This window comes from Dermacentor variabilis, chromosome 1, assembly GCF_050947875.1.
Source record: "Dermacentor variabilis isolate Ectoservices chromosome 1, ASM5094787v1, whole genome shotgun sequence".
Lineage (NCBI taxonomy): Eukaryota > Metazoa > Arthropoda > Arachnida > Ixodida > Ixodidae > Dermacentor > Dermacentor variabilis.
Window position 1 is genome coordinate 169,921,046 of NC_134568.1, and position 12,640 is coordinate 169,933,685.

Below are 12,640 nucleotides of genomic sequence, written 5' to 3' on the forward strand. Positions count from 1 at the left end.
ATGTTTGCATGCTACTTACAAAAAATATATGGCTTGGTCTAGTAGTTAAAAAGCTACCATGCTTGACTGGAAGGACTCTGGTTCAGGTCCCGTGACCACCAAGAATTTTTTTTTAGATCTTAAGCAGGCCACGCGATAGAAGCCCTTAACAAAGCTTTCACTGTGAAACTCTCTACCTATCCTTTCTAGCACACACACAATTAAGTTGGGTTAGAAAGCTGTGCTCTGCTCACACTTGACATGATCTACCAGCACCATTGAAACACCTGCACTATGCTCAGAAAAGAAGAGGTGACAGCTGAGGCGATGAGACCCCCTTAAAATGCAGACTTCAATTATGTCTGTCAAAGGTGTGTTTCTTATGGACTTGAGGCTTATTTTGCCACTGAACAGGTGAGAAAATGAAAGAGAAGCTCTCTTGAGGCATTTGCTTATTTTTATTGTTCTAAATTGAATTATTTCTGTTTGTGGGTGTGAATTTCTCATTCTTGCATTTAACTTGGCATCGTGTAAGGAAGAAACACTTATGAAAATACAATAATTGGCAGTCAAAATAATGTTACAGGACCTCTTTAGGGCAACATGCATTGCTACTGCATCAGCACCGTTTTGATATGCAAACATAAATACAATGCTACACGACTATACAATTTTGACACAGATGCAGAACATGACAGTGCAGGTGAATACATAGACAAAGGGGCTTCGAAAGTCAGCAAGAGAGAAAAAAAGAGGAAAAGAAAACAATACAAAAAAGAAAAAACAGTGGTACTCTTATCTATACACAGGTGTCGCGTGGAACAGAGAGGAGGCAGCAGCCATTTGAGGATTTTTTTTTTTTAGTTATACATGAACTTATGTACATGTAATGAGGGACAGAAAAATTATCTACTCATTCAGATTCTACTGCAAAGAAAATTCAGCTGCAGCTTTTGTGCACATGACACGTACAGCATGCACAACCAAGTTACTTGTATGTAGTCGATCATATATGAACCCTTGCTAGAACACATACATACAGCTCACAGACACTTTCACCAAATCATGCTTGCTTCACAGTGTATCGCACTGTCATGGTAGATAAGCAAGGCCTAAGGAGGTTACGAAAAAGAACTGGAGCGGCAGACACCTCAGATACCTAGAAAGTGAGACTTCATCCGTTACACTTGTTGACAGACTCGTGCAGCACCAACATGAATCTGCACGCAGCCCATATGCTTTTGCTGGCCCAGAATATATTGTACGGCTAAATTATAAGGGACCGGTGAAGCAAAACCTCAGTACCATCATTAACATCAGTATCTGTTCCACCGCTTGGGTATAGGAACAACTTGCTTTTAGGCTCCTTGCTACTTGTCACTCTTGTTCCTTGGTAATAATTTGTGTGGTTTGAAGGCAACTGAGGAAACAGCTCTCACTATTAATGGGAAACACTAAGGTTCTGCTTTGGCTGCCTTTTGTCTATTTTCCAAACATGCTTTGAACAATGTATGTCATGTAATTACCATGTCCTAAATGCAGTTTTCAAGGTGGACTACGTATGTGCACTTTCATTAAAATTATTCTTGGTTCCCATTACCTTGGAGTCCCCCACCACCTCTTTGGGATCACTTTTACTTATACAATATTCCTTACATCAAAGATAGAACCCAGCTTCGCAGGAATAGTGGTATTAGGTTAACAGAAATATGTTTGCACTGCAAGTTTTTATCATAACTCTCAGTGTGTTACAACTACTACGTGTTGAAAAAAAACATATAGACTACCTTCACACATGCACCCAATGCAAGTATGGAGTTTGCTTAAGGTAGCTAGCTAGCTTTATGGCATGACCTTGAACAAACAAACACATCAAGACTGAGAAAAACCATACAAACTACAACTACTTAAAAAATGGCCAGGGGTGTGCAAATAGTAGTTCATATAATGCAAATAGTAGTAGACCAAACCGAATGAGAGGCAAATAGTGCTAGAAGTGAATTGGATCAAATTAATATTTTTTTTCTAATAGTTTGCAAATAACGTACAACCCTCTTGCTATTGATGTCAAACAATTTTCACATCCTGGTATACTTGTAACATCTGAAACTTTGTCCTTACACTGCAAATTATAAAGCATGCTTTATTAAAAGCACAAAGGGAGCATTAGGAACAACTAAGCAGTTTCTTCTCAAACACGGCGCTATTCAGAGCATACGTGGTCATGCATTATCATATAAAGTTTAGAAAGGCAGCCTTATAGGTCAAATAACCTGCGTATATTTTCACAACCAAACCAGAAACATACGTCATGTGTGACGATGGCAGTGTGAAAAAAAAAAAAAGCACTTTTCCTTTAGATCAAATGGTCGCAGCAGATGGTGCCACTATTGTAAAAAGTATGTTGCAACGAAACAAAGTCAGATTTAATATGATGCACGTACACAGGTGCTGCATCTATAAATAGTACCAAATAATAAAATAATCCCCACTATAGAAATGTCATGTCTAAACAAAATTTTCTTGAGAGCGATTGTGGTTTAAGCAGAAAAGTCTAGCTACCCGAGCGACGCAGTGTGCTGCACGATGTTATGTACACTGTGGATGGCATGGAAGTTATCACATTTTTGTTATAATTTCATGTTTGATAGTCTACAGTCAACAATGTGACATATTCTAAAAATATTAGAAAAAATATTCAGATTTTAAAATAGTGATATTTCATTCGAGGAGTGCATCAAATAGTAGAACGATGTTCTATGCATTATTTGAAAGTATCAAATATTTGCACACCCCAAAAATGGCAGTTTCACCCAAGGAGGAGTAAAGCATTGACAATAACAGCAAGGTTTAGAATTGTGCTTGAGCTCCTGGAACGATGCAGCATGCGAGGCAACTGCTGCTGTGCAGTGTAAACAGTTCCCCCGACAGCTACCATGTATCTCTCAAAGCTGGTTTGATGAAAAGTGCTGCCAGCAATGTTCCAGGCTGCTGGCGATGTGCTTGAGATGAGACTGGCAGAAAACCATTGCCGTTTGTCAGTGCACAACAAAAGCAATAGATGGTGCATCCGCTTGGCTTCACCAGTTTTCCAGCCAAACAGACTGTGTATCGCTTATGGTTTTGAATACCTTCTAACATGCATATCAAACAAGATGGCAGCCCTCTTGCCATAACTCACACCTTCACTCTAGCAGCAGATCATGTGACCTCCAACTCTTCACACACAGGCCACACATGTGCTGTCAATAGCGGAATATCACAGCGGTGCCAATAGCACACATGTGCTTCAAGTGCCCATATAATTGCTATAGCAATAATGAGAACATGCTCTTGGCAGTTAAAACCCAAATTTGGCTGCAAGCAGATGCAGTGCTGAACAATCAAATATCTCTCTATGCCGACTAGTCACAGAAAACATGTGATGCAACATTTCAAGCAAGGATCATGTAGTCTGGGCTGCAAATATTTAAGCGCAATGCATGACTCTTGCAAGACATTGGAAGCTACTAGTTTGATGGTGTCCAGAGTTCCGCTTTCAGCATATCGTCTCTGCTCCAGTTTATTTTATAACCTCCTTCAAAAATATTAAGCATTTCAGCTGAAACTTGTAAGATATGGAGGAGAGAGAGAGAACTGCACAGTAGTAGTACTTATGTCTTTCTCATACACTGGGACCAATTATATCCAGTTACTTCCTTTTATTTCTGAGCGTATTTTCTGCAAACACATTCTCTAAGCATGGCAGTTAGCCCCGCAAACACTTCAGCAACATGAGACAGCTAGGTGATAATGTCACTGCCCTGCATGTGAGAATGAATGTCGGGCAGTGACACAAAACAGCTCACTTGGGCATGTCTCAAAATAAAGAGTACAGGGCTCAAATAGTGGCAGAGAGTGATGTAGGGCTTTTTTAACAGCAACACACCTGCAATCCATTGATGTTTCAAACATTGCATGGCCTGTGGAGAAACTCAATGCATGGGTGCTATCACTGTTCACAATGCAAGCTTAAAGGAGCCCTTCAATACTTTTTGAGCATGGCAAATTTTGACATTGCTAGTGAAAACAGTACAAACATTTGAGCCAAATATTATTCCTGTATGTGCAGCTGGGAGCCAATAATTTTACTTGAGTAAGTGAAACTTTTAAAACCCGTGCAAATTTTTTTACTTTTCCACAAGATTAAACATGGTGGCTATTGGGCAGGTTTCTTTTATGTTATGATTAAGCATTGTTTCAAAAGTAGGAGTGGAGAAATCTAGCATGGTGGTGGAGAACAATACCACTACATTGATATTATGGCCTTTCAGATGTGAAGTGCAGCAGGAGCTTGCACCACACAATCTCCAAACCACGCAGACACAAAAGCTAGGTGAAATGATGGGCAAATAATGGTAGGCATTCTCCCGTATGGGCACAGCACGCAGCTTCCAGTGTAGTAGGAACAAAAAAAAGGAGGGAAAGGCAGCGAAGGTGTGGCAGTGGCAGCATTTGGTTGCCAATTACTCTGTTGATACAAGGTGCATTCAAAAACTTTTTGTTGAAAAGGATGTGTGAGGTGATGCCCCTAAATACCAAACACATTCCACGCCTTCCATAAAAAGTATTGCAGGACCTCTTTAAGAATGATGTGCAGATGCATGATAAAATTACTTCATGCAAAAAAAACCTGCCATATGCAATCTGACAATGCACTGTTTCAAGTTATATAAAACAAACACAAATATGCAAACAAAAGACTAAAAAAGACACTAGCATTGCAAGTTCCTATCAACCTACGTTTACAGGGCATATAAACACCAGAAGTGTGACTGCTCTTACTGTTTACAACATCACACTCCTGTTAAAATATTCCAGTATCATACATAAAAATTAAAGCATTCCTTGCTATAAAACTCAGCGGTGTAACTGGCCGCTTTACTGTAAACTCCTTCAAAATGCAATAGCAACAGTAACCAAACATTCATCACACACTGCTAACCAGTCTGAACGGGCCATTGATAAAGTGCCAAGAAAATCCATGGCCATTACATCGTACAAATTTTCTTCTCCAGAGGCTGCCATAGTGAGCACATGCCACTGTGCACACATGCCCCCCTCTTGAACTTCTACATAAACCAAATGCACTTTCTTATGTAAAAAAACAGAGTATCCGGCATGCCTCAAACTTGTGTACAATCTATTGTGTTACATGTGGCAAAAGTAACTAGAAAAATTTTGGTTATACATACCATACTACATTCAACATATTACATATCATCAACAAGGCAACACAATGCCTTTTCCTTACTTGGCTAAATGTGCAGGTCACAAAGGGCATGAGTTAGGACACCATTACACTGGGATACAAGTTGGCCCACACTGTCTGCAAACAATCTGCTGTAGGTAGCCTTGTAACACTGCAAATTACTGGAAAACATGTTCTCATGCCCCACCAAAAATGTTGATGTCCTTGCAGACAGTAGAGCTGCCGGAGAACCATGTTTTGCTAATGTTAGCAACATGTTAATGCAGTATATATAGGCCTCTAAAACTACAAACCCAACTTGTGGAGTCTTTTACAGCAGTCACTGGTCACAGATTCAGCTCACACATTTTCTTGCATATCCATGCAGCAAGTGAGACCAGCTCAATCATTAAAATAAATGCCATCAGATTATGCAACTGGTGCATGTGCCAACAGTGTGCTTTCCTTTCTGATACACATCAGTTTTTTTGTTCCAATAATTTCCTATAGTTTTAACATACAATAATACATTAGCTATCTGTTACTGAAGCTGCTTATGGCAGTTTAATTTTGTGCCTTTCCTATAAGAATTCGCTGCTTGCTCTGCAGTGTAACTTCTCTGCATGCCATATACTGCTTCATTCTGTGCCATAAGCAGTAGCGAACTGTCCCAGTTTTCTTCAACCCCCCCCCCCCGCCATCAGCTGCTATTTTACTACGCCAATACAGCACATGCTCCTCTGCAAGCTTAAGATCAGGCGAAATGAGGCTGGTGCACTTGCTTCATAAAACGGCATGGTCTATGCAAAGAACTGGTGGCAACAGATGTAGACTGCTTCTGCCAAAAAAGGGTGTTTTGCATGGTTGCTGTTATGTGTAGCCCAGAATACCACAGTCAGTTATAACCCAAAAAGTTATGACAAATTCACTTCAAAGGGCACATGCATACATTCGCAAGTCAACTAAATTTTGCTCTCCCTTTCTTTTCTTCACGAGACCAAAGTTCGGGTATTTGTCTTGCTCAGCTGTTGCAGTGGCATGAACCTCCTCAACCTAAGGAAATGGAATTGTTTTTCATGAGGTACACACAATACCCATTAGACAGATAGATTAACTTGGGATTTAGTGGCACATGTTCTCAACTGCAGCATGCACCTTGTTATTCACACTCATGGGAGCATAAAATAGCTATCTGAATGTAAAGCCAGGATAATCCCTTTCCTAATTCATTTTCAATGTTCCTTGCATTACAGTATATGCATGTTTATGCTACAAACTGAATTTCATGGGTGGACGTCTATTGGAACATAAAAGCAGAGAGAATTTGCACAGCATACTTTTAACAAAGAGCCTTTCTTGAATTTTTGGGTTGTCACTGGCTTAGTCTTTGGGTTGTTTCTGGTCCTCAACTCAGTAAATTGTGCCTTGAAACACAGAGCTAGCTTAACACTTCTAAACACGACAAGGTAAACATAGTAATATTATATAAATCAACCTTTTAAGCACAGAAAATGTTTTCTTCGCACAGGTGGGCAGCTAAATCTGCTCAAACATGCCAGGCCGTTAAGAGGCACCGGCAAAGACCTCAAAGGACGCCATATGTCAAGACGACAGCACTAACTGGGCAAAGACCATTTGTACAAAGTTGACTGCAGCATAATTCGAACTAAGAGTTAGGATCTTACATAACACTACACAGCTCCAGTGTCAGTGTGTCAAATATATGGCAATTCTAACAACTTGAGATACATGTAATCGCTATGCTATTCCAGTGATGAGTTCGTCCTCATCCCCCTCAGCGTCAGTGGAGGCCATGACAGAGGTGCCAGGCGCCAGCAAGGGCGGCCCGCCGTCCAGTAGGTCTGCCGGTGGTTCATTGCTGAAGAGCTCAGCAGGCACTGTGAGCGGAGCCTTCTCAGGAAGTAGATCGCGCAGTGCCTGCCTTGCTTCCAGGTGCCTCTCCACCTCCTCCGAAGTCATGTGGCCGTCCAGACGACTCACACAAAGTGCATCGGCTGCTTCTAATATCCTTTTCGGAACACCAGAGACCAAAATCGGTTTCGACGTCGGCTGCGGTGGTGTAGGCACTGTTGCTGGAGGAGGCTTGGAGGCCCTGGCTACTTTCTTTTTCTTATCAGCCGTCGGATTGAGAGACGCACCGGGGGGCATCAAAACAGCCGACTTGACTGCTAGCGTAGGCAGAACACCCAAAGCAGCGGAAGTGTTAGTGGCCGGTAGCGGCCCCGGCGTTATTTCGGTCTTTATAGGTATAGAACAAGAGGGAGTAGCACTGGGCACTGTTACTGCTGACACGCTAGCCACAGGAATATGGTGGACGTTGCTGCTTTCAACAGGGGTCACCGACGGCTTCTTTTTCTTGATTGCGGGAGGCGGTGGTGGCGGTTCAACACGAAGCTCGGAGTCGCTGTCACTAGACACAGTCGCATCCGAGTCACTCGATGATGAATCGATAGACTCATATTGAAGAATCTGGTCGAGGAGAAAGCTTTTGTCGCGTGTTACTTTCAGCAGCTTTCTTTGCGCCTTTCGCAGCTCCTCCTGGAAACATTCATTCTCGTAGAGAAGGAACTTTAACTTGCGCTTTAGGTTCCGATATTTTTGACGGTATGACACAACTGGCATTGAAGCTTCATCAGATATGGGCATTTTTAAGGATTTCAGCTTGCCAGCAGTGTTTTCAAATCATTTGCTCCTAGGCCCCCAGCTCAAGTTCTTCCGCGCTTCCAAGTGAATGAAGGCTCGTATCTTGTAGCTATGAGTGCATCTCGGATAAAAAGACGTTGTATATACCTTTCATGTTCTCTCAACAGCGTTGAACTTTTTCAATTCGAAAACACTTCTGACGTACTTCAGCGTTCGCACGCTTCGAGGCTTCCCACGACGTTATCGTACCAGTTTTTACGAATTCAACCAAAGAGGATGCACGCACAACGCTGCACCGAAACGATGGGCCCGACTAACCAGACGTTCATTTGAGGGATTGCCAGTCGTTGGTGCGCAGGCGAGAGTAATAGCGGGCGCTAGAGAGATAAATGTGGGGGCTTTTACTCCTTGAATATATGACTCTGCCTAGGCACTACGGTGGAGATTTCTTAGCGCGTGTTGTAGGCATTTGTCCCTAGGCGTGCCGGCATTGCGGAGTGGGGTCGAGTTTATTTCAGTGGACACGGGCACCCCATATGGTGATCACTGAAGGGGCAAGGCTCTGACTGATGTATAAGTTGCGGGTCGCTTTTTTCGTCACGACGATAGATTGGATTTTCACAAGCAGTGCTCCAGGAGGGCACCTGTAACCGGCAAGGGGTAGCGGGGAATCAAAGCTGGAAGCAGGGCGGCCCCTGGTTGGGGCCGCGGAGGCCGAAGCGTGCCAGGTTGTGTTCGCATAAAAAATTGGCTGTCCGCGATGGACAAGAACGGCACCGAGAGCGGCGCTGCTGCGCCGGCGTTGAGCGCAGCAGCAGTCATGATTTTTAATGATAACAGTTGCGGCGAGCATAAGATACAGGAGGCCACGCTGGAGATAGTCGATAAATACAAGTACCTTGGGGTGTGGATAAATAATGGCATTGAGTATCTGACAGAGTACGAAAAATATCTAACGACTAAAGGTAACAGAAGTGCAGCGATTATGAAGAGTAGGGCACTGTGGAACTACAATAGGTACGAGGTAGTACGAGGGATATGGAAGGGGGTAATGGTACCAGGCCTGACTTTTGCCAATGCAGTTCTATGTATTAGAACAGAGACCCGGCAACAGTTGGAAATTAGGCAACGTGGTGTGGGTAGGCTCGCTCTGGGAGCACATGGCAAGACACCAAATCTTGGAGTGCAGGGGGATCTGGGATGGTCTTCTTTCGAGGGCAGAGAGGCTAGTAGCAAGATAGCATTTGAGGAGCGATTGAGAAAAATGGGGGAAATTCGGTGGGCTAGGAAGGTTTTCAGTTACTTATACACGAGGAATGTTGACACGAGGTGGAGGAAGCGAACTAGAAAATTGACAAGCACATACTTGGGCAGTAGCGGGGGAACAAGTAAGGAATCATCTGTCAAGAAAAAGGTTAAGGAGGCAGAGAGGGGTAGGTGGAGTACAGAGATGCAAACCAAATCGGCATTGGAGACATACAGGACGTTTAAGCAAGAAATAGCCAAAGAAAATATTTACGATAACTCTAAGGGAAGCTCATTGTTGTTCGAAGCCAGGACAGGTGTACTGAGGACTAAAACGTACCGAGCCAAATACCAGGAGATAGATTTGGTGTGCGAGGCGTGTAGAGAGGAGGAGGAAACGGCGGAACACGTGATACTTGCTTGTAAACAACTTCACCCTGCAGTTGAATCTAACGGGGAACTATTCAAAGCCTTGGGTTTTAAAGACAGTGAAAGTAGAATAGACTTTGAACAGGTAGAAATAACTAAACGGAGGCTATCTGATTGGTGGACAATATCAACGCAAAAGTAAAGGAGTAAATACATAGGTATGCATGCATACACTCTAAGAACAGTTTACACCCTTTGGCTTGCCCCTTCTGCCACACAAAAATAATCGTCATCTGCCTTGATGCGTTTCCTTTCTTTATCGCTGCAAGCCCGGAACTTTCCAGCGACGAACGGCACGCGCCATAGAGTTAGTAGAACAACTCTAGAGGAAAAGCTGGGCCGGAAAAGTGGGAACCTCTAGGGCGCCGCCCTGTTGCTACTGGTCAATGTGGCCAGCGCAATTACTATTGAAAGAGCTGAAAGCAAGTACAGGTCACCTTATGCTTTCTCATCTAAAATCGCATACCTGATGGCTTTATGAAGGTGGTACGTTAATATGAAGTTTACAGAAAGAGCTCGCTAAGTCCGCGACTTATGTAAATCACGATGTACGCTTTCTTGCAATAAAGGATGACACGAATTTCGGTTTCGGATCTGTTTTTTGGATGCGTAGTAGTTTCGTACAGTTTGGGTTTGACATGCGATCGCGCGTCGACGTCGGACGCTATGGCACACCAATGCATTGGGCACACACACTCGTGCCTTGTGTGCCACCGAAGTGCTCTGGCATATACCTTGACATGTAAGTAAACGAATGTATCTCCTTGTTGAGAATATCACGCGAGTAGGCAGCTCTTGTGGTGCATCGCAATCGTTTGAGAAGCGTCACAGTAGAGCATTTTTCTGCATGCGGAGCGGTGTTTTTGTTTGCAAGTTTCCCTTCAGTAGGAAATTGCTGGACAGGCGGACCAGCGCACCGGAATTGTACTGGCGAAGCCGCAAGCAACTCAAAGAATCTGTTTAATTGTTGCACTTTGTACAATCATGCTTCTACAAAGGCCACAGCAGACAAACAGTCTGATGCCGAGTATATCTCTGCCACGAAGTAATCAAGAGGCGAGTGCCTAATGCGGACGAAATCGAGTGCATCGAGACTTAGAACGGCAGAAAGCTCAGCTACTTGGTAAGGATTCATTATGCAAAACAGAGGTGAGGCGTGCAGACAGGACACAAGAGTAGAGAAGTGGGCGGCGCTCGTGTTGTTTGCTTGTAAATACTCTACTCTTTGTGTCCTGTCTGCACGCCTCACCTCCGTTTTGCATAACGAGTGCATCAACCCACATATTAATAGCGTAGGCGTTTTATTAACTGTGCAATATTTTCAACACTTCCTTGCATGCCATTTCATGTGGAATATCTTTTCTGGTCACAAATTTGTGCAGCGAATCTATTTGCATGATTGACTCCGGGCCTGCGGGAACGTTCACTTGCACTTGATGCTGAGTCTTTTACATGTATCCATAAACTGAAGATATGCACATCGGATCCCTGCGAGCATTTTCAAAATTTAATTATTTTAGACAACAGGCACATATGCAATACTGACATAATCCCGAGCACCACTAAGCAGCTGGGACACATTTTTGTTGTCCATACTCGCAGGTAAAATAAGTAGATCATGTGGACAGCTCCAGCTCATTCTCCTTAAAACAGTGTGTACAAGGGGTATGCAAAGATAATTTTTTTCTCGCGCACCGATTATTTTGCTGTATAAGCAAGAGAACCCACCACGTTAGTGTAACGTATCTTGCACATCACACTAATATGTGCTTTAATTTACCAAGTGAGATGAGTTACTTTTATGGCTCATTCAGTCATATCACACTGCAAGCTGCATTCATCAATCTTCAATTGGATTTTGGAAATGTTTAATGAAACATGTTTCCCTTTTATGCAGATATGCAATGGCAAGCCCTTCCGTGTGTTCCAAAGGTAAAATTTAAGCTCTAAATTAAAAAAGACATTTTTAGTCAGAAACAAGCAAAAATGGTGAATGCAGAGTATCGAAGCCCAAGGTACAGAAATTATGAGAAGTGTCGAATGGTTTTAAGGAAAGAGTCGTATTTGCAAATGCAACTCTTTAGTGGAGGTCAAGCAAGTCAGTATAGGTAGAATACTCTGCAAGATTATGCGAGTGAGGGGATGTCAAACAATGGGTCAGGAAATGCGTTGTTTTTCTGCAAAACAAAAGCTATGATTGTCATTACATAAGTCATTTTAGCATCATGAGACTGGTGCTTGATAAATTCAGAAATAAACCAAAAAACAAGACAAGCAAAAATAAAAAAACAATTTAATGATGCTCTCTCCACTCTGGGATAAATAAAAATAAACACATCACATCTAATGTGGACATATCAGACGCCTTGTGAAACACGAAAGGAAAAATTCAGTTTCGAGCTATGGAACTTGCCGCATAGATGTGGGGGGCCTTGCACTAATAGTGATAGTTACCACTGCATTTAGAAATTGAAAGCATTTGTGCAGACAAGGATGATTCTTTATATTTTTGGCTACCACTTCAAATACCTCCACCAAGTGTTACAATGCTGCACGCAGCCATACTAAGGATCTCGCAGCAACACCTGCAGGTAAAAAGCAGAAGCAGTCAAAGTCCTGGTGTGTACTGGACACCATATTTGAAAATTTTTGGGCAAGAAGAATGCAAGAAGCAGACATAACTGCATTGATTTCAATAATTTCCCATTTGAATGGCCTTTTCTTTTTGTTTAGACAATGCCTACGCCTAGCCACAGCAGCTCCCTCATACAGACTCCGCATGCCAAGAGGCCGTGGAGGCAAATGCAGGTAAGAGGCAAGAAGCAATAGCACTGGTGTCGACATTCATCTAATTTCTTTCTTTTTCTTTCGTTTAGGCAGCCAGCACACCTCGAACAGCCACCTTGACTGTGGGTGTGTCACCCTAGTCGTAAAGGAAACATTTGAGGGAAAGCGGCAGGCAATGTGAACAGCCACTTCTCCATGTAAACGATACTCTTTCTCTCGGATGACTCCTACGCCTCGCCACGCCAGCACACTTGTGCACAAAGATGCCGCGGAGGCACGTGCAGGTCAGAGGCAAGAAGCAGTGGC

At 43.0% G+C, this 12,640-nt stretch overlaps 1 protein-coding gene across 1 annotated transcript; it reads right to left on the bottom strand.

Moving 5' to 3' along the window:
- Window positions 1-418: 418 nt before the first annotated feature.
- On the bottom strand, window positions 419-8,741 carry LOC142587978 (uncharacterized). The gene has a single exon (XM_075699387.1). It carries the CDS (start codon window positions 7,874-7,876, stop codon window positions 6,968-6,970), a length of 909 nt encoding a protein of 302 aa, XP_075555502.1. The 5' UTR covers window positions 7,877-8,741; the 3' UTR covers window positions 419-6,967.
- Between the last annotated feature and the right edge of the window lie 3,899 nt (window positions 8,742-12,640).

What these genes read in the sequence shown, in the direction of transcription:
- LOC142587978 (XM_075699387.1), bottom strand. Translation starts at nt 7,876, where the DNA reads ATGCCCATATCTGATGAAGCTTCAATGCCAGTTGTGTCATACCGTCAA.